Genomic DNA, 22,867 nt, shown 5'->3' with positions numbered 1-22,867 from the left:
TGTTTCCTTGTTTTGCTGCTGTCATTTTGACAGGAAGTCATCATCTGATAACCTTTTCCTGCAACAAAACATTTAGATGAAGGACATATTTGCACTATCTATCTCCCCCTGCTGTCTGTCTTTCTTTTTCTTTCTTTCTTTTAGAAGCAGATTAATTTTTGAAAGTAGGTCGCCTAAAAATGCAAGAATGTTGCCCATGGTTACAGGAAGGAAGCCTTAATTTAGAATCTCATTTTGAATCATAGAAAACTTTGCCAGTGTTTAACATACTGACTTAAGATATCTGGCACACAAATTCTGGATATTATTTTAAATGGATATATATATATGTGTGTGTGTGTGGAATTCCAGCACTTTAAAACCAAAAAGTCAACATTATTTAATAATAATAATAATAATTTATATTCTGCCTTTTCCCAAGGGAATCAAGGCGGATTACAACAATTAAATAGAACAGTATGATCCAGCAATAGAAAACGTAAGCCCTGCGTACAATGGGCCCTCCACATTAGCTGGGGTTAGGGGTGCAGGATCCCCCTGAAAATGGAAAAAACACAAATTAAGAAAAATATTTTTTTAACCTGGGAGAACACCTGTCTAGAAATCTCTAGGTCCTCCAACACAACTCAGTGGTCAACATCCACCAGAAGCTGACCACAGAACTGCACTAGAGGACCTACAAATGCCTAGAAAAGTGTTCTTGCTAGGAATCTCTAGGTCCTCCAGTGCAACTTCTGATGGACATTGGCCATAGAATCAGGCTAGAGGAAATAGAGATTCCTAGAGAGAACATTTTAGTCAAGTCCATGAATAATCAAATATGCAAAAGTCAAAGTCACAAATGTGGAGGATCAACTGTAGATTCATTATTTATTACAAAATCTTGCACTTCCTGAGGCGCATGGCAGTTCTTCCCCTTCCCTGATTTACATACTGAAATCCTTTAATTTATAATCTAAATGTCATTCTTGTTAATGTCATTCTTTGGTATTCAGCCATATTCCCTGTATCACCAAAGTCTTTCATGCATTCGCAGTCAGTTTCACTTTCCGATAGGATAATGTCCAGATAAGCATGATGTTGTATGAAAATCTTCTCGCGAGTATGCTATAAGAACAGGAAAAGGACATAACAAGAACGTTTTGTCTCCCATCTGACAATCTCCTGTGTGTCAAACAGCCAGTGGGAGCCACCCATTAGACAGCCCCCTTGAATGCTGGGTTGGGGCTGTGAAAATCACACACCACACTCCCAACCTGGCTTTTTGTCAGCACAAAAAGAAGTTGCAAAATTCCACTCCTTTCTGAGTCGGCAACAAGCCGGCTTCTCTACTGCTGCTGCGGCTTTGAAGTGCTCCTGCGGTGTGTGGCATATAAACACTGCATCGCCAGAGTGCCAGAAAGCTGCCCGCTATGTGGTCAGGCAGGTGGCATGACACTGACTTGAAGTCAGCATTAGTGTGAGCAGTGTCTAAACACCGCACTCTCTAGCCGGCCCAAAGGAGTGGTTTTCAGTCCATGAAGCACAAGCTTTTTAAAAAGCCTTTTCCTTCTTACACTGTGAGTTTCATCTGTTCCAGCAACAGAGTTGTTTTTTGTAGCCCGCTCCTTAAGGTGAGCTCTGTGGCTGAGCAAGTTTGAGGGGTGTTATTCTCATCCTCCTCTCTTCTTCTGTCACTGAAAGAGAATAAAAATTTTGTCTGAGTATTTTATGTTTGTTCACTTATATTTTCTCCTTAAACATGGACATAACTTCTGCAACCCCTTGGCTGCAAACTTTCTGGATATTTGTATTATTTTTCTCTTTATTGGGTTGGGACTGAATAAATGTTTCTGAATCAATGAAAAATGTGATGGTGATGACTACTGTGTTTACAATATATGCAAACTATTCAAAGTTATGATTTTATGTTGCCTTTTGCTCGTAATAAGTGAGCCCATTGCTTAAACACCAAAGTAACTGAGCATCAGAGTATAGCGAGGAATCATTTTGTAACACCAACTGCACAATCGTATGCATAGTTACAGGGAAGTACCACATATACTTGACTATAAGTTGAGAAATATATGCCCCAAAATGGACTCCAAAATCCTAGGTAGACTTATAGACGGGGCAATACAGTAAAATAGTAAGCAGATGGGAGTAAAAGAGACTCACTACAGCAGTGATGGTGAACCTTTTACAGACCAAGTGCCCAAACTGTAACCCATACCCCACTGGCTTTCTAGTAAGAAACTCTGACAAACTCTGTGCTAGGGCGACAGCATGTGTGGCCCACAGAGAGGGCTCTGAGTGCCACCTCTGGCACACGTGCCATAGGTTCACCATCACTGCACTAGAGGAAGGTTGACCAGGCAGAGTCCTTCCCTGAAAGCCCTCCTTCCAGGCTCCACATGGAACCCTGCCCCAATTGCTCTAAATGCTGCCAAGAGATCTCTTCCGCCACTGCCACTTCATTCTTCCAGGCGAGGCTTCCCTCTGCCTCTGTGGCCACTGGAGCTCCATAAAACCCCGGACTGGAGACAATTACTGGGATCCGGGTTCTGGTTTAAAGCAGCACCTTCTTCCTTTTCTCCTTGGCGGCCCCCCTCCCTGCACATCAGATTCCTCTCAAGGTACATCCAATTCTGGTCAGGAAGCCAGAATTAACCCTCCATTCTCCCCTCCACCTTGGATGCCTCTCAGGATATATCCAAGGTGGGGAAGAGGGTCAAGGAGCCAGAGCTAACCCTCCACTCTGGAGTCTTAGAAAATAATAAAAGTCACAACAGTTAGCATAGAATCAGAGATTGGTGATAAAACTGATCAGGTTTTCATTTATGCGGGATCTTAAAGGGCACCTAGGGAATGCTTACAGAACTGTGGTGAAAGGAGATACTGAGGCAACTGATCACCCAGCATCCCCCCAAAACATACACACACACACACACACACACAAGCAATGGGATGGCTGTGCCAACTGGATCTGGAGATCCCACCCAGGTCAGCCATTCTAGGCTTCCCATCTCAGAACCAAAATTTTAAAGCTGAGAGAGATTTAGAAAAGGATGATAATAATAATAATAATAATAATAATAATAATAATAATAATAATAACAACAACAACAACAACAACAACAACAACTGATCCCCACAGATGGGAAGGGTGCACTTTAACTTCTGGCCTTCTGAGTGACCTTAGTTTTAATGCTACTTTCTATAGAGTTGTTGTTTTATTTCACTTTGCTATACATTGCCACGGTAACAAAAGTGGAAAGGCAGAATGAATTAATATGATTGATAGTATGAATGAATGCTTAAAGAAGTGAAAAATAATCTCAACCACAGAACAGACATGGGTTTATTACTTTCCTTTTTGTGGCTAGGCATAAAATGTTAATTTCCTTTGGCCTTCAGACCTACATGTAATTGTAAAGAATTGCATGTATTTCCCATTAATGGGTTCAGCTATATCTAACACTGGATGGCATCACACCAAATAGGTGGAATCAAATTAAGTGTGCTTAAAATTTTTATATATATATATATATATATATATATATATTGAGGGAAGTTAGGTGTAATGATATGTTTTAGCTAACATATTCCATACTAGCACATTTTATTTGACATAAGCTGCTCCATGTCACAGTTTACATCATCAGATGCAATGTGCTTATGATAAAGTGGACAGGAGTCTACAAGAGCATTTGTCAGATAAAACATGTTAGTCTTTAAGGTGTTGCAAGGCTCTCTGTGTTTTAAAATTCCACCCTTTCTTGGTTGTGCAAATAAAGCTCTGAACTAGTGCCTCATTGGAATTCGTGGATCTTGTCTGTGTGTCTGTGTCTTCAAGTTGCTGTCAACTTATTGCAGCCCCATGAATTTCATAGGATTTTCTTAAGCAAGGAATACTCAGAGGTGGTTCTTCCTGTTCCTTCCTCTGAAATACAGCATAACAGCACCTGGTATTCCTTGGCAGTGTTCTATCCAAGTACTATCCAGGGCCAACCCTGTTTACCTTCCAACATCATGGTGTCTTCATGATATTTAGGCCTCTGGGTGTAAAGTCATTGAAAGCATTTAATTTTGTAGTTTCTTCATACTGTTCCATTGTCCTGAAATTTCACCAAGGCTTTGTCACCACAGCAACAGTTTTTCTGTCTGTTTGTTCTTTCCACTAACCTAAAGGTCCTGGCCTAGATAACTCTGTCACTTTCTATACAAGAAAAGGTCAGTCATGCTGTATATGAACCAAACTAAAGATTTCTTTAATTCAGATCCATAGGACCATAGTTTTTGTTCCCAGTATGCAAGGCCCCTAAAAATAGCACCTATTTTTACTGCATTTGCTGCATGAATTGCATAGGAGTGACACATATGTCTTGACACACATGTCTCTTCTTATGTAGAATCAAGTGAACATGAAGAGAAGAGTACAGGTGCCTCAGGTGAAACCTCCTCTCAGCCTTATCCTGCACCTGTATACAGCCAACCTGAAGAAGGAAAAGAAGATATGGATGTAACAAAGCAGCCAAAACCTGAAGAAAATGATGAATTGGGCCCACTACCTGACAATTGGGAGATGGCTTACACAGAGAAGGGAGAGGTCTATTTTATTGAGTAAGTATTTGAAAATGAAGTTGATAATGCCTTCCTATATGGATTCCAGAAAACACTGTACCTCTAGGGCCCTATCTGCATGGGCCAAATAAAACACATCCCCCAGTTCCCTTACAGTGGGAAACCAGATGATACCCATCCCAAAGCCCAGTTTGGGTGTGAGCAAACCTGCTCACTAGGTACCAGAACCAGTTTTTACTCTTCTTACCCCAGATTATAATAAGTCACCAGTTGCTTTGGATCTTTGGGAAGATTCAGAAGTTGGGCAGCTGTTTTGAAATATGTCTCACTGAGCAGCTGGCACAACAACAGCTGCCATTGCTTGCTTGCTCGCTCTGAGGTCAGAATAATGTGCCCAACCATGTAACCATCACTGGGCACCTTGTTCTCAACTCAGAGTGAAGCAACCCACAGTGTATGGGATGGGTGGCTCATCAAGATGCATGTGTAGTCAGCCACCCAGCTTCAGAATGCAGGTCTTCGCAACAGAAGACGGTCAGGGCAACTCAGGGGACAAGTTATTCTGGGCTGCCCTGCTCTAGTGCAGACAGGGCCTGAGTTCAGTGAGGCTTACTCTCAGGTAAAGTTAATTCTAGATTTCAGACCAAGAATGCAACATGGATTCTCAACCAATCTGACAGGTCCATCTATAAAATGAGAACAGCTTCCAAGTTACACATCTAATTTATTTCTACTACTACTACTCCTGTTTTGAAGCATTATTGGGCAAAATGTGCTGGGAAGTTCTCTTATTGATATGAACATGTGTTTATACAACATCTCTAGATTTTATTATTATGTGTTACACACACTAGTCAGAAATGGTGGTTGCAAAGTAAACATTTGTAACAATCAAATCCTCTTATACAAGTGTATAGTTTAGACTAAGGCATAATATATTTATTTATATTACCAGTGTGTGCTAGAATGTAGACTTTCACAATCTCTGTTGACTTTCTCATTGGTTGTTTTTTCATGTTGTCCAGACTTCAGAAGGTTTAGTGCTGTGGAGGCTCTGTGAAATTTTCTTTGTTTATGATTCAATTTAGTTGATGCCATAAAAAGACTCAGTTTGCTTTAGTGAAAAGAAGACATCAAAAAGCTATTTGTTTAACACTTCCCTGAAAAGAACCATAATAAGAATATCAGATTGTTAAATAATAGATGAAAAACAGATACTATAACATGTAAATCAAACTAAATTGAAAAATGTCATGCTTGTGAAGTTTTTGTTACAACATCATCCAAAGCTTTGCAAATAGTAATTGGTCTTTGGCTCACATCCCAAACACTTGAATGAGGGATATTGTTATCACTACCACTTTGTAACATCCAAACTCAGTCACAAGTCATCATTGGTCTTCTTCCCATTCATTATCTACTGGAGTTTCTATTTAAACACCTGTCCACAAACCTAAACTTCCATAAATTCACATAAATTTTGTTGAAGTACAGGAGTGCCTCAGTTAAAAAAGTAAATGTGCTCTTGGGCATTACTTCTTTAACAGAAAATTTGGTACCAGAGGTTGAAATGACATGGAAAGAATATGTTTCTATGCCACAAAAAAGAAGAGCAATTCAACAATATTTCAGCCAGCTTTTAAATCAAAAGTAACAATATGCAAATGCAAAATGAAACAACCAGCTACCTTTCTTACACAAGAAAACAAAATGGAAATGGAGCCAGAGAGCAGCAGCTTTTTCCATGCCCTACCACATGGTTTCATGCCACTTCAGTTTTCTTCTCACATGAGACAGTTGTAAACATGCATCTTTTTTCTAGCTGGAAAAATCTGTTCGACAAAACCCATGCTTTTTACAATTATCTCCCATGGGAAGAGTACTGAAGCATTATAATATCATGCGGTAAGGCATGAAGAAAGCTCTGGATTTGTTTCTGCTTTGTTTTCTTGTGTGATGAGGTTCCAGGTGAGGTGAGCCTTGCACAAGTAAACAAAACACATTTTCAACCTTCTAAAGACCACTTGTAAGATTCTTCCAAAATGATTTTAATTTATCCAATCTCAATTTTTCTTATTTCTGTGTTTGTGACCAGATTTATAGATCTCTGCTTCTTTAACATGGAAGTAGCTAGTCCAGCAGGCTGATCTCCCTTTTCTCTCTTTTACTGTTCACACATGCTTAGCAAGAGATCATGGAGGAAGCTGCTGTTTACCTTACCTGTTGTAGGCAGGCACTCACAACTACAATAGTGTAGGCTAGAGCAGAATCCTTCTCTTTTGCAGCTTCAGCTTTATTGCATTATTTACTACAAACATGCTGCATTAACTTGACATCAGGTTGTATTTGTCCACCACTCTCATAAATCCTCCCATTGCCACTTAACTAAAAAGAAACTTTAAACTTGACAGAAGGCAAGAGGGGAAAGAGGTTGGACAGAACCATAGTAATGTAGTAGTTTGAGTGTTGGACTACATATCTGGAGACCAGGGATCAAATTCCTGCTCACCCATAAAACTCACTAGGAGATCTTGGGCATATCACACTCTTTCAGTATCAGAGGAAAGCAAAAGCAAACCACCTCTGAAGAAATTTGGCCAAAAAAAGTTTATGATACTATAAGTTGGAAACAACTTGAAGGCATACAACAACAATAAGTATACGAATGCTTTGTAGAAAAGAGCTTCTTTATCAGAGGCTTTGTTAACTGAGGTATGCCTGTAAATGCTATCCTAATTATATTCCCCTAAGATCATATGGGAGGTATCTAATCAAAAAGTGGATTGAATCAATTTATATTCAGCCTATCAATCAAAATGGATTTTTTGTAGCCAGCAGATCATGTAATGAAACTCAGAGTTCAACTAGATAAATATATTTGAACTTAATTGCAACCAAGGAAACCTAAGATGCCATCAGCTTACAGGAGGAGTTAGTTTTCTTTGTTTCCATTTTATTATTTATTTTTAATTTTAAAAATTATTAATAATTAAAACAATGATTTATAAAACAAGATCATTTGTAGAGTACAAATAACCCTGTTTAGACATGTCCATATGATGTGACTTTGCAAGAGTTCAATTTGTGGCTACTCCTCCAACTCCCTTATTCTTCTAGACTCCTTTTCATCATTTTTCCTTCAAACAAAATTCTAAACAGTGCTCCTAAATATGCCCACCATTCATATTTACATATTCCTGCTTATTTATTCCCATCTTTTTTTACAATATTCCGCTGCTGGAGACAATTCCTCCTCACTGTCTTCAGTCACTTTATTGTTCAAGTAACCAGCTAGTTTATCCGTTTCTGTTATGTTATTAATGTTTAATATCCACTCATCTATCATCGGTACTTCCTGATTTCTCCAATTCTATGCTAAAATCAACCTAGCCATTGTCATCAAATGCAACATAACTCTTCCATATTTCCTTTCTATCTGAGAAGGTGTATTATCTAACATGTTTAGTAAATAAACTTCCGGTTCCATTTTGAACTTTATATTTAACATCTCTTCAATTGTTATATGTACCTTCTTCCAATATTTTGCCAGTTTTGGACAGCGTCACCAAACATGGAACCATATTCCAATAGCAGAAATACATTGCAAACAATTACTTGATTTTGTATTATAGATTTTGGCCATTTTCTTAGGAGCTAGGTGTCATCTTCTTTCCATCTTCCAATAATTTTCTCTCAGAGCCTGGGATTTGGTAACTTTCTTAGTTTTTTTTTTTCTTGCATATTCCAGCTCTCTAAACTAATGCTTTTACCATAATCTGTAGCCTATTTAATCATTTCCTCTGAAATTAACTCCTTTTCCTGTTCGTATTCTTGAAGAAGCTTATAAAATCTTAAAACATTTTTGCTCTCTGCCTCAAACCATATGTTATCCAAATATACTTTTTCCTCATTAAATTCCTATGCTTTGAAGTCCATTTTGAATCTTTCCTTCAACTGAGTGTACAATAACCAGTACATTTTTGGATCTAACCAAGATAATTCTTCCATTGGCCTTATGTCCATTATGTCCCCCCCCCTTTTTTTTTTAATCCCAATATCACCCTATGTGAGCCAATTATCAACTGATTTCCACCTTCCTGAGAAGGTCTCTTATGGTGAAACCTATAAAGGATTTTTTCCTTTTAAAAAAAATTCTGATCTGTTCCAAATTTTTAAATAATGATCTTTTAATAATGTGATGTTTAAATTTGCTATGAACTGCCACTTTACCATACCAGAGATAGGTGTGCCATCCGTATCTGTTATTGAATCCTTCTAAATTCAGTAATCTCTCATTTTTCAAGGTTATCCACTGTGATAACCAGTTCAGTACATTTGCTTGATAGTATGACTGCAAATCTGGCACACCTCTTCCACCTTCTTCTTTTTCCCTTGTTATAGTTTTCCAGTTTACTTGAGGTTTCTTATCTTTCCAAATATTTTTTTATATCATCTTGCCATTCTTTGAAAGGAGATTTATTATTTAGTATTGGAATTGTTTGTTTCCATTTTAATGTACGAGTAACAGTCTTTAGGGATAGGGGAAATACTTATTAAATAGTTCAATAAAAGTAACACAAAGAATGCCCCTCTCCCTTCATGACATTCCAGAATTTGTAAGTAGGAGCTTTATTTAATTCTCAGAATCTCCTTCCCCTGGATTTCATTCTAGTCATCGAGTTTGCATTTTCCCATATGCAAATTTTATTTAAATATTAAAATTTCCATTTAAAAGCCTAGGGCCTCTACTTTCTCCTTCCACTGAGTCTTGCCCCACTCACACCATCTCTTCCACCAAGCTCCAGCATTTAAAGGGACACAGGCAAATGCCACGTTCTGTTTCTGCCAAAAAGCTTGTTTCTGCCAAAAGGCCTTAGGGTCTCACCTGGTGAGATCCTCACCCCCCACACCTGCTGGTGATACCCCTGTGTCCTCTCAGTATGTTCTAGTCATGTTGCATAATTCAGTCTTTAAACATGTAGAGATTAGGGTTGCAGGAAACAAATGGAGAAATAATTTCATCCTCTTTGCCAAAAATTCTACACAACATTCTCCCTCAACTCTCATCTTCTTTCCTGGTTGCTTGAAGTATCCATCAGCTTCTAAATGATTTCCTCTCTGATGCCTGTTAAGTGTAATGTTTGTAATTGTTTGCCTTTGCAGACCCTACTCATTAACTATCTGAGTAAGCATTCATTCTGAATTGGTTTTTGTAATTGTAATAGTCTAATCTCATGGGGTATTGTACATTATGTAAGTAATAAAGCCTTTGCCTCTCTGCACCAAACCTTTTGGAGGAATGATATGATAATTAGCAGCTCCTACTGTTCAGTGGTGATGCAGATTATTGAGCTCTTTGACTGCTTTCAGCATTTCCTAGATGAAGTGAATTGCCCAAGGCTTTTCTGCCATACCATTGTCATTAGACCAGTGTCCACATTTAACTGGTCATAACTGTGTTACAGCTGCATCGTGGTAACAGCAACCACCAACACAAGGATCACTGTCTTTCTGAGCATACAATATCACTTGCTCTTTATTGTCACCCCAAATGTTAAAAGCAGTATATAATAGTTAATTATATAAGAAGTGGTCATATCATAGGCTAGGTTATCTCCAATTTCTTCAGTGGGGTTCTGGGAGGAAGGATCCATTTGGGATTATATGGGATTCATTCAGAGGTAAACAGAACCCATAAGGGAGGATAAGGAAAGACAGACAAAGACCTGAGCAACAGGGCTAGATAAAGATACAATAATCTTTAAATTATATCAAGTTTACATCTAGATTAAGACATGATAATCTTTAAATTATATCAAGTTTAAGCAGATCATTTAGCATTATCCCCCACCCACCCACATGCACTTGTATTATTCAAACAGATTATATTTAGGGGGCCCTCATAATCTGGGGCTAATATGTGCAGCATATGGGCTATCTGGGCCCCCAAGATTATTTTTGTAGCCCTCGAGGGCTCCCATCTCCTTTTGGGGAGGGCATCTGACTCAAAGTGTTACTTTAATTTTCTAAAACGAATAAGTGATTTTTGCTACACGCCCCATGAGTTGTTTTATACCAAGTAAGCTATTTATCAAAACCAAAAGTGATGTTTGCTTACTTCCTGATTTAGAAAAAGGCCTAAAGAAGTCTGGAGAAACAAAGATATAGAGAAAATGTCCCCTTGGCCAGCTCCTCGGCTACATTATGAGTTCTTTTAAAATAAAAATAAAAATGAGAGTAACACTACCCTCTGCAGATAGAAGAGTTTTGCTTTCAGTATTGGGGATGGGACGAATATATAAAAAATGTCAAAAACATGTTCCTTGAGTGCTGAGAAAGCTAAATGACAAGAATCCTAGATTGACAAGAATCTTCAGTTTGGGACCTATTCTACACAAAATCTGCACCTGGTATTATAGTGCAAAAAGAAGCATTTCCTCTACCCAAGGTAATATTTCTGTGCAGAAATCTTATTTTGTGTGCGTGTTATAAACGTTGTTACTTGTTACTTCTGAGCAAAAGTCGGGTGCAGAGAAAGCAGCATTTTCTGAACCAAATGTGCAAATTTTCCCCAGAAGGAATCCTAAACTGTGAATAGTCTTCAAAAACTGAAGGCCATCTCTGCCCTCTGAGTAGCATTTACAGAGGGACCGACAGGGTATCCATTTCTTCCAATTTCTGTACACATCTAAATACAGGTCCAATCCAAAGGCCCTGATGTACCATTAGTAGAATTTTCAGATGTCAGAGGTGTGACTCTTTGGGCCTCATGATATGAGTGAGAGCACAGCTGTTAAAAGGAAAACATGAGGATTTGTTTGGCTGGTTCATTGTTTTTACTGTATGCTGCTGGCTTCCACTGCTGCAGACTGCTTCAGAGTGGCTGCTAGAGACTCCCAAAGGGACACCATTTGTGCATCACAAATGTTTTCCAACTGGCACAAAAGTGGAAATCCTGAACATCTTCAGGATTTACTGCCAAAGAATTTGCAAAGTGTAGTACTATAGGACTGCTTTGCTTCTCCTCTTTGGTTATTAACTTTCTTAATTCTATCCCACTCTTACTCTCATCCTACTCTAATGGTTGAAATTATAATATAGTGTTGTTTCTTGGTCTGAGGTGCATGTGAATTGCACCACTGTTAGCAAAGAAAAGGCCTGTTATGGATATTGCCTTCAACTCTCCTTAGGCACTTTATTTCTTTCTCTCTTCATTCTTGATTTAATTTATGCCTCTTTCTCTTCCTTATCTTTTTTCTTCTTTTCATCCCCCTTTGTATTTGCTGAATAAATGTTTTCTCCTTCTCCCACTCCATCTTCTTTCTCTCTCTCACCCATGTCCACAACTCCTGCCTGCCTGCATTGTCTCCTTTGTTCTTTTCTCTCTTTTTTGTCATCTTTTTCTTCCACATGCCATAGGTCCTTGGTAAACATATTTTTCTGTCCCTGCCTTCTTTCTCCTTCTCTCTTCCTCATAACTCCTAGCTAAACATCTTCTCATTCTTCTCCCCTTCCCTCTCTTCTTCCTCCCCACATTTCCTAGATGCTCTCATCATCACACTAATTTTATAGTCCCCATCCCTCGTTCTCATCATCTGCCTCATTCTCTCCCCTTGGCAAACTTTCATTGATTAGAATATAACACTATCCCTTGGTTTCAGGTTTTTGGCCCTGAAATTTCATGACTCAGGATGCTCCTGATTAGGCAACCCAAACCTGTACTAAATTGCTGACAGAATATTCAGAGCTTACCCTATAAGAATACATAATAGAGAGGTTAAGAACAATAAAAATGGCTTTTGTGGGGGTATGTTCACAGCAAAAAGAAGAAGGAAATGGTAGGGGTACTTAGGGCGGAAAAATGAAATGCACAGATATAGGATGGGGGACACCTGGGTGAATGAAACTACGTGTGAAAGGGATCTAGGACTCCAAGTAGACCACAGATTGAACATGAGTCAACAGTGTGATGCAGCAGCTAACAAGGCTAATGTGATTTTAGGCTGCAGCAATAGAAGTATAGTGTCTAGATCAAAGGAAGTAATAGTGCCACTCTATTCTGCTTTGGTCAGGCCTCACCTGGAATACTGTGTCCAGTTCTGGGCACCACAATTCAAAAAGGACATTGAGAAACTAGAGCATGTCCAAAGGAGGGCAACTAAAATAGTGAAGGGTCTGGAAACCATGCCCTATGAGGAACATTTTAGGAAGCTGGGGATGTTTAGCCTGGAGAAGAGAAAGTTAAGAGATGATATGATAGCCCTATTTAAATATTTGCAGGGATGTCATATTGCAGAGGAAGCAAGCTTCTTTTCTGCTGCTCCAGAAACTAGAACACGGAACAATGGATGCAAGCTACAGCAAAAGAAATTCCACCTCAACATTAGGAGAAACTTCCTGACAGTAAGGGCTGTTCGACAGTGGAACACACTCCCTCGGAGTGTGGTAGAGTCTCCTTTGGAGGTCTTTAAGCAGAGGCTGGATGGTCATCTGTCAGGGATGCTTTGATTTAGATTTCCTGCATTGCAGGGGGTAGCCTAAATGCAATACCTTACATTTCTTTGTTAAATTTCATTTTGTTAGCCTTGACCCAGCTTTCCAGTCCATTCAGGTCACTTTGAATCTTGATCCTGTCCTCTAGGGTATTAGCTACTCCTCCTAATTTGGTATCATTTGCAGATTTGATAAGTATTCCCCCAATTTTTTCCTCCAAGTCATTGATAAAGATGTTGAACAGCACTGGGCCGAGAACAGAGCCCTGTGGAATCCCACTGGTCACTTCTCTCCAGGATGAAAATGAGCCATTGTTGAGCACCCTTTGGCTTCGGCATATGAAGGAAGAACATTTGAGGGAAGAACATTTGCAATACCAAATCCATCCTGCTCTGAAACTCAAAAATAAAAGGGGAGGGGGGATTTCACAAAACTGGAAGCAGATTTTCAGCTGCTTTTACACTCATCCCTCCATATTTGCGGATTTGATATTTGAGGATTCGATTATTCACGGATTTGATTAATATGTTCTTTCTAGGATTATCTATGGTCAACTTTAACTAAAAGTTGTACTGAAAGACCTAGTGATTCCTAGAGAAAACACTCCACTAGGCATTTGTAGTTCCTCCAGTGCAGTTCTACGGTCAGTGTCTGTTGGACATTGACCACAGACTTGCACTGGAGGAACTATAGATTCACAGAGAGGTAAAAAAAATTGTGTTTTTGTTAGATGATCTTTTTCCATATTCACAGGGGTCTTGTACCCCTAATCTTAGTGAATATGGAGGGACAAGTGTACTTTTATTTTGGGTAGCTGTTGACACCCCCCCCCTCCCAACAGCCCTGGGTGTAAAAAATATTATCCCTTCATAGTGAGGGGACTCTGGAATTTGTCCTTCTCTACTGTATAAACTAGGAATATTATGGTTTATGGAAACAAGGCACCATGATGTAAAGGAGGCCATTTTTCTTAGCAACTTCATTGGTGTATCAAAGACTCCAAACACAAACTGATTTATAATCATTCCCTTTTCTCTGGGAACATTGAAACCATGCATCTAGGATGGTGAAGCTAAAGATCTTATTATTCTTGGCATCTGCACCAAACTTAAGTACCCTGGATTTCAGGAACCAGAACACTGTGACAGTTACAGTGTCATAAAACTCAGTATGCATGGAGTCTAGCTAGAGCCTTTTCTTTGTATTCTGTGATTGCAGCCTTGGGGAAAATACTCTTGACCTCAGACTAACCATTGAAGTTGTTGTATGCCCCCTGATTGCTGCAGATATATACCTTCCAAGCTAATTAGTGAATTTAGTAATCAGGCTCATGGAGATGAAGTTGAGTTTTACTGAATGTTCTTCTTCCAGTGATGAGGTCAGCGGGATTCTTGGCTGACCGAATGGTAGCCAGCCAGGAAATAAAAAGTTAATGGCACTGAAATAATCATCCCTTTCTGGGTTCTCTTCTTGTATCCTTCTACTCGGTCCTCTCTGCCAGTGATAATTTGCCTTCAATGAATGCCTTGAATGGAGCGCCTTGAATGAGTGCATGAGTGGCAGAAATGGCTTGAATGAGTGGGCGAGCAGAAGGTGACATTTAGAAAATAATTCTTAGTTTCCCTATTTCAGGACTTTGATGTAATTGAAGTTTCAGAAATGGGAAAGGTTAAGTTTCAAAAAGCACAGTCTGCAAGCAGAATGCAGGTGGGTTCTATATGGGATCAGAGGATTAGAAGGCTAGAGTCATAATTGCTCATATAACGCTTTGCTGCAGAGTGAAATGTCTTCCCTTTTTTCAGTTAAGGGCAGAGAAATTATGTAGTGTTGTGAATTTACTCATGCAGAAAATACTGGAAACTATTCTTTCATTTTTTTAACCTGAAAATTCATCTTATTCTACTTCCATCTGTGTAGTACAAAAACTGTGCAATGAGAAATTAAAATAATCCAACCTTTGTATTCCTTAGCATTGTAGGACATAGACTACCTACCACTGGAACATGAATGTAGAAAGTTTTTTCTATGAATATTTAATTTAAATTTATCTGGACACTTATAAGCCCCAGTCATTGCTGTCGTAGGGTATCAAATTTCTGTAGAAGTTTGTTAAAGGAGTTTAAAATGAATAGTAATATATAAAACTCAATTTTTGTAATAAAAAAAACACCAGTGCAGATGGCAGTATTTGTAAATGCAGATATCAGTTGCAGATGCATGGTTGTTTAAGTAAACAGATAGATGACATAGCAGATAATGTAATGTAGAACTTGATTTATAGAGTATGGTCAGATTGACACAACCAGAAAGAAAGGGAGAGAAACATGTCAAATTTATGCGGTTTGCACAAATATATGGCTTCCTGGGCAGAAAAACCATGCATAGCTTTGCTTCATGCATTTTCTGTGCAAAACACAATATTTTAAACAGGAATGTGTATTTTGTGCAAAATGCATGTTTTCGTTCCACAAATGTTTTCCATGAATGAAAACACATGTAATTTTGCACAAATTGAATGTTCCCCAACAAATTACCAAGGTAAACAGATAGTCCTAAAAATATATATGTAGCATAGAAATCTTTGCATTCTTATGGATCAGTGTAAAATGACTGAAACATTTTTTTCTTGTGCTTAAGAATTCAATAAAGATTTGCATTCTCTTATCGGTGAGAGTGCTTGAGAGCAATTGGCCCAAAGTCACACACTGATTTTTTCACAGTTCAGTGTGGAGCTGAACCTGGATCTCCTAAGTCACAGTCCTATACTCTACTTGTTCTCTTCAGCTACACCACACTCATCCTCCTCATATTCATATAGTGGGAATCAGGGGGAGAGATGATTCTCCCACTAGATTCTCATTTTTAGACTTGGATACATGTGCATTGTGCAAGCAGGCAGTGTACAATATGAGTGGAGATTTTCACTTTAGTTGAAAAACATGTATAATACAATAAGTATTATACAGGCATGTGCGCCACTTCTTTAATTGTTACACAGCTTCAGCGTAAGCTCAAAGCCATGTATAGTGCATCCTGTATGGTGCAGGCACACTGTAAAACAAGATCTTTCTATGTTTTTTTCCTCTTTATTTCCTCTTCTACTGTATCTAGTGTAAAGGTTTTTGGCTCTTCTTTAGATTTATTTGCAAGATATCTCATATTACACTATGAATTTATGTCCAGAATTTGTTGGTTCAACTTTTACAGGACTTCTTAATTCTTTACTATCAGCACCACCCTTTATAACAGACGGCTTACATGCGTTTTAAAAAAATATTCAGGAACTGATACATAAATAAAAAAGTTTAATAATTCAGCAATATGTAAGCAGTACAAAGCGAGTAGCCTCCTAGGATATGTTTAATAAATAAATCATGCATTACAAAGGGCTGTCAGTGCATGTGTGAAAAAGGAGAGAGGGAGAAGTAAAATATAAAACTGTTGATTCTATCCTTTATAGAACTGTTGATTGTACTAGCAGAAAACTCTTTGACTTGTAGATGGCAGGGAACTCAGTATTTGCCAGCACCACCACCTACACAACTACAGCATCATATCCCAAATTCAGAGGGTCCGTCACGCTCAGGATCACCTTTCCAGAAAACACTGGGGATTGCTTAGTGTAGATAAGAAAAACACAATATTTGGTGCCAAGAGTGAAGGCGTTTTCCACTTACATGAAAACACCAAATGAATCAATCCAATCTCCCTTCTAGTTTATAATCTAAAGCAATTTTTTTTTAATCTCAGTTCATGTAAAACTTGTCCATGAAAAAAATGCATTTTAGCAAATTTGATATTTAGCTGTTCTTCACATCTTTTGAATTTTCTGAAATCCTTTTATCTGTTTATTATTTTTGATTATGTTTTAAATGTGTTTTAAAAAAGGTTTAACAATATACCTTTGATTAGACGTGTTCATTTCATTGTTTTCTAACTTTTGCAGAATAAGATTTTAGTTTTTAAAATGATGTAACCTGCTTTGGGTCCCATACCAGAACAAAGATGGGATAATTAATTAATTAATTACATTTATCTGAGAAATGATTATCTTGAGGAAGAGTTTTGTACCAGTTCAGTTCCTGTTATCTTTCTTGCTGGTTCCTGGAGGGAAAGAGCTCTGCTAGACTTGGTAGGATGGGCCACATATTTCTTTCCTGCTTCCGCAAAATGTACTTTTATCATGAGAGCTGATTAGATATGGAATAGATAACAGCTGGTTAATCAAAGTGTCATTAATCATCCTGTTAGAAAACAGGCTATGCAAAGGCTTGCTGCAATTTGCATTTCTTTCTGCCAGCTTGGCTGTTCAGAAATGTGTGTGTGTGTGTGTACGCATTAGGATTAAAATAAATTCTATACCTAATCTCCAGGAAAAGGGTATAGAAGGCTGGCGGTTGCACCCTCTTTCAGTTGGAGATTGCTGTAAATTCCTTTTGCCCTGGATGAGTTCTGCATTTTCAATGAGGTTAACTTGGCAACATTCAAGTTGATTTTAATAAAAATAGCAGCTTTGAGGACAAGGAACACAGGCTGCCAAATTTAGAGACTGCCTTGCACAATTGCTCATACACCTCCTTCAGGTCTACTTAGAACCTGTAAGCAAATTAAGTATATTGATTGCAATTTTATTGCGCTAACCTCTCTCCTCCCCCTCTACCCAACGCTTCGGAAGGAATAACTTGATTCCATTCAGTATGTGTCTGATCAGGGCGATCTCTTTTCTTTTCAGCCATAACACAAAGACAACATCATGGCTGGATCCACGACTTGCAAAAAAGGCTAAACCCCCTGAAGAGTGCAAAGAAAATGGTAGGCAATTTAGTTTTCATTGCTGCTGCTAACAATTTTTTTTAAAAACCAAAAAGATGAGTTTTATCTTAGGGAATGTGGAGAATGAGTGTTTTCATTATGTCTGTAGTTATGTGTCTTAGTTGTTGACCTACCATGTTTTTCTGCTTCTCTGTGTGTGATATGTTCTCGCGATGATATTCAAAGCTGAGAATAACAAGTGTGTGTCCAGGGAGAGTGAGGGCATGATGGGGTGGGTAGGGTGGGTGTTCTTTGTGGCATATTTGACTCTTGGGCTGCCCTTTCCTCCCCTCCTGCTCTGCCGAGTGTGCTGAGATTCTGAGCTTTTCAGTCTCTGCTACACACAGTGCCCAAAGTGATTGTTACAGAGCCAGAGAGTGAATATTATGATGTGATTTGTTTTGTAGAAAGAGCAGTTCTGTGCTGTTAAGTAGTTGCCAGTTAAGATTAAACCAAGGTCTGGGAGGAGGGAGGAAAGAAGGAGGAAGAGGAAATGTCAAAACAGTTGCTTTCTCAGTAAAAAAGATGTTTATTTCCATGCTGGGATCATGTATCACTCTGAAGAATCATTTAATCGTCTTCTTTCAGACAGCTTTAAACCAAGTAATAAGTGTATTTGTTAGTATGACGATGGCCAACATGTAGATCCCCCAGAGCTGTATATTTTGATAAGCAATGAATTTTTACCTAGGCTTTCCAATATGAGAAATGTACACAGAAACTGGGTTGGTCAAGCCATTTTTACAGCTATAAATTTCTGTTGATACTTCTCCCCCACCCCAGCTATCATCTCTGTTTCTATTTTGGGTACAGGGAATCATGATTTTTTTGCACAGCAGTCCTTATGTTACCTCAAAATGTATGAACTACCATCTTAGAACTATGGAAACAGTTGAAATCTGCAGATTGGGTGGGTGGAAATCCTCCACCACCATTGCCCAGGCACACCGTTTTTTCTGAGGCAGAAGAGTTTCACATTCAACTTGCTTTTAAATGTCTTGCAGACAAATATACCCAGATTCCCTGGGAAAAAAACATGTAATTTCCAACATTTTCCCTGCTGCTTCTTGTACCTGTTGTTTCTTGCAGTGCCTCTAATAGCTGCAATTAACACTTGCTTTCTGTCTTCTTGATGACAACCTGTTAGATGTTTGAAAACATCAAATCATTCACTCAGGCAGTTATGTTCTTCAAGGGTGAATTTACACAATAATTTTATGTGGAAAAAGCCATTGTGGGGTGGCCTAGTGATATTTTTGTTTTGCTCCATACTGAAGAAAATACTGATTTATTTCATTGTTTGTTTGTTTTTTGTTTTGTTTTGTTTTTAAAATCATTTTTTAAAAACTGCAATTCCTACAATTTTTCATCATAGATAATGTGCTCCATACGTGTTTGGGGTGCGGTGGGGGGGGGTTGTGTCTTGCAAAGATTGCCCGCATTCTTTTCTTAAAACACAATTGAATGCATGTTTCTAAAACCAAGTATTACACCCAGCCAATGGATCTCATTGGGCTGTTTAGAGCAGCCTTGTGGCTAGAGTAGGTGTGTAGAATAGAGCAATGAAGTGCTACCCTACATTCTGATATGCTGAATTACAGCTCATATCAGTGCACAAGCTACACTAGAATTGTGAAAGTTACAGTCCAATATAGAGTCCAGAAAGAGTAGAGTACAGGGATCAGATGCAGTCTGTTTTCCAGATACCAGTCTTGAAGACTATGTTTCGTATACAGTATCACAAAAAAGTATTTCACTCTTCTCCAAGCCTATTCCTGGAAGTATTTATAGTGATAGACCACTTTCTATACAGTGGGCCCTTTTTTTATCTTCAAGGGTTCCATTCTAGACACACACACACACACCATGGATGGCAAAAACCGCAAGACCTCAAGTCCTGCAGTATTCAGTGGTGGTGCGTATGCACATAGCGGCTCCCTGGGGATATGTGCATGTATGGCCATTGAAATCAACAGATGCTCAAATCCGTGGATGGCAAACCCCCATCTGGGGTGGGTGCACTGTATGTATATATTTATCATACATTTTAAAAAGCCCAAAATATCCTTCCTCATTATGGATGTTGTTGCATCTACTGTTAGGAAAATAACTTGATCAAAAACAATGAATGCATTTAAGTACATTTTTAAATCTCTTGTTTTATAAATATGCTCGTTGTTTGAAGTGTCTTTCTAGATCTTTTCTGACCTAAACATGCCTTGGAAGATGGCTCTGCCCAACTTTGGTGAAGCTTTCTTCTTCTCTCCCTCACAGCCTGCCAAATTCATCCCTGTCCCCTGACCTTCTGTGTAGTATTTTATGGGACCAGGGAACTGCCTTTGGACTGAGGGCATAGGGAAGCATTCTTTCACCAACTGAGAAGTTTGTGTCTAATAGCTGATTGTTGAAAGAGATCACTGAAAGAGAGAGACTGGCCCAAAATCATACATTCAGAGATTTGAATGTGGATCTCATTGATCTTAATCCCATGCTCCTAATAGCTAGACTATCTCTAATCATAGCTCTATGATTGTACTGCTAGTTTTCTGTATCTATGTACTAATCAGACTTTTAAATTGCATGAAGAGACTCCACAGATAGACAGGCTCTTTCTTTCAGAAAATTGCCCTTCATGCATGCATGGAGACAGAAACAGTGACAAAGGGGGAAGGGACATGTTTAATTTTCATAGAAATACATGAATAGTGCTTGGAACTGTTCATGTTCCAACTGCTTCCATTGAAGATTTTAGGAAGATTTGTAGAAGCTTAAGATATTGTGGATAGCCCTTCACTTTGTGTATGCATGAATGGCAGTTTCACAGGAAATGTTATCACAGTTTGAACAGATTAAAACATATAGCCCAAAACGGCATGAGATATTGTTGTTTGAAGGATGAAAACCTATGATGCTGGGTATCTAAGTACCACTGTAGGAGTGTTGAGTGCGATTTTGTAGGACATTTTGAATTGCTCCAGAAAATGGTTAATGTTATTTAGCAATCCCCATGCCACAAGAGAAAGCATTTGAAGGACCCATTTGTGGTGCCATGAAGGAAGGCACTCTCTCTACATTGTGCCCAGCTGCATGCACAGTTCTATACAAATAGTTCAGCTTTGTAGAGTATTTTACAAATATTCTATAGGGTGGCTATTGCATATTCATTACCCCCAATTAGTATCTGTTGACATGTACAAATTTTTAAAGAGGAAATTGCTTGTATTGTTTTATTTTTGGACAATCTTACGCCATAGTTAGGCCGTGTTTGTGAAGGTGTTCAGAGTACCATCAAGGCAGGCATAGGTATCAGTAGTTACAGCCTGATGGTGCCAAGATGCTTAAATTGTCTGCCTGACCACAAGGAAGCTTGACCCTTTCCCATCATTGCAAATAAGATCTAAGTAGATAGTTTAACTGGATGAATCTAAGAGTTCAATAAATGTCTGATTATGTTAAGGTCCACTCTCTGACACTTGGAAAGAGGCAGTGATGTTTGTCTCCATAATAAGACCTACTTGATTACAGAGATTTGTGAAAACAATCACCCTGTCACAAATACCCGCTTTTAGGGCAATGTGTTTGAGTCTATGGTGGCAAGGCAACATCAGATGTTACTAGATATCATTTCTGTCTGTTTTGAGACTGGGATTCAGAACCTGGAAAGCAATCTTGATCTTCTTTACTAGTGAACTGCTATAGAGGGAGAAAAAAAAAACAGTGATGTGCTACCCTGTTGAAACTCCTGGATCTCTCACCTTTCTAACCATTAGTTATACAGTAATATTCTATTAAACTGGTATGGAGGAAAGGGGCCGATCACTGTGTTACAGTGATTTCACTCCAGCCAATGGGGTAACACCAGAAAGTGGCACTGGAAAAAATTAAATCTCACCAGCATTCTTGGACATCAGCGTTAGGCTAGGTTTGTGTGGTACTGAATAGCCTGGATGAAGGACAACAAACTGAAGCTGAATCCCAACAAGATGGAGAGAGACTGTGAAGTCGAAGGCTTTCATGGCCGGCATACAAAACCCACAAAAAATTAAAGATGGAGACTCTGTGATTTGCTCCAGTGAGATATAATATAATATGATATAATATATTTTCCCTTGTATATATTAAACCACTGGGCGAGAGTATCAGGAGATTTGGAATCATACCTAGCTGTTCTGCTGGTTCCTAGCTCTGGGAACTGAATAAATAGCTTGCCCTTGATTGAATAACATTCTTCCCGAAGGAGTGGGTATGTAGTTTGGAAATATTCCAAGATCCATCTTTTTCAATAGACCCCCCCCCCCCCAAATATACACTATACCATAGAGTACTTGGGGCCAGAAGCAGACCCTCCATGTACATACTTACCTGAACAAGAATAAACTGACCATAGTAGTCTAGATGTTGGTAATGATTTTTGAACCTTTGCTGTGTGTTAAAGTTATCGGGGCTGGGTGATCATATTTAACCTGTTCCAGTGAAGATGGTTTTAACTTGTTTTAAATCATCTTAAATTGTAAATCCTTTAAATAATCTTATATTGTTTTTAAATTTTAAATATTTTAAGTTGTTACCCAGCTTTAGATTGTTGTCTGATCCCTAACCCGAGATCTTTTCATACAGGGAATGATATAAATGTTTGCACAGATAGATAGACAGGCTAAGTGTCTACTTAGCTTGTCTGCCTATGTGTGCAAACATTTATATCTTACTTTGTGATCTTATTTTGCTTTGCTGATGTACGGTAATACTAAAAAAGATACGGTAATACAAAAAAGATTTTCTCACAAAACAGAAAAAAGTTTAAGTGATCTGAAAAAGAAATTTGGGAGGTATTCATTAAAAAGTGAATTCCTTTAAAGGTGAATAACTCATAAAGCCTATTTCTGTGTGCTTCCATATATCCCATGATGTCCAGTTATAAAGAAATGGCAGATAGCAAAGCGTTTGATAAATTTATATGGCATTAGGTTCTTCAAAGCATGCCCTGCTGTTAAGTTACTTT

General features: G+C 38.5%; 1 protein-coding gene across 4 annotated transcripts in view; it reads left to right on the top strand.

Annotated features, from left to right (window-relative positions):
- The window catches only part of MAGI2 (membrane associated guanylate kinase, WW and PDZ domain containing 2), a 782,933-nt gene that overhangs the window by 469,094 nt on the left and 290,972 nt on the right, over positions 1-22,867 (top strand). For all 4 annotated transcript variants that reach the window (XM_042468280.1, XM_042468279.1, XM_042468278.1 and 1 more), the window contains exons 5-6: positions 4,392-4,602; positions 17,789-17,868. In XM_042468280.1, the coding sequence (XP_042324214.1) occupies positions 4,392-4,602; positions 17,789-17,868 (291 nt within the window). The remainder of the gene's footprint in view (positions 1-4,391; positions 4,603-17,788; positions 17,869-22,867) is intronic.

The sequence above is a fragment of the Sceloporus undulatus genome, chromosome 5 (assembly GCF_019175285.1).
Source record: "Sceloporus undulatus isolate JIND9_A2432 ecotype Alabama chromosome 5, SceUnd_v1.1, whole genome shotgun sequence".
Classification (NCBI taxonomy): domain Eukaryota; kingdom Metazoa; phylum Chordata; class Lepidosauria; order Squamata; family Phrynosomatidae; genus Sceloporus; species Sceloporus undulatus.
The sequence above is the reverse complement of the archived record's forward strand: the minus strand, read 5'-3'. Positions and strand labels throughout refer to the sequence as shown.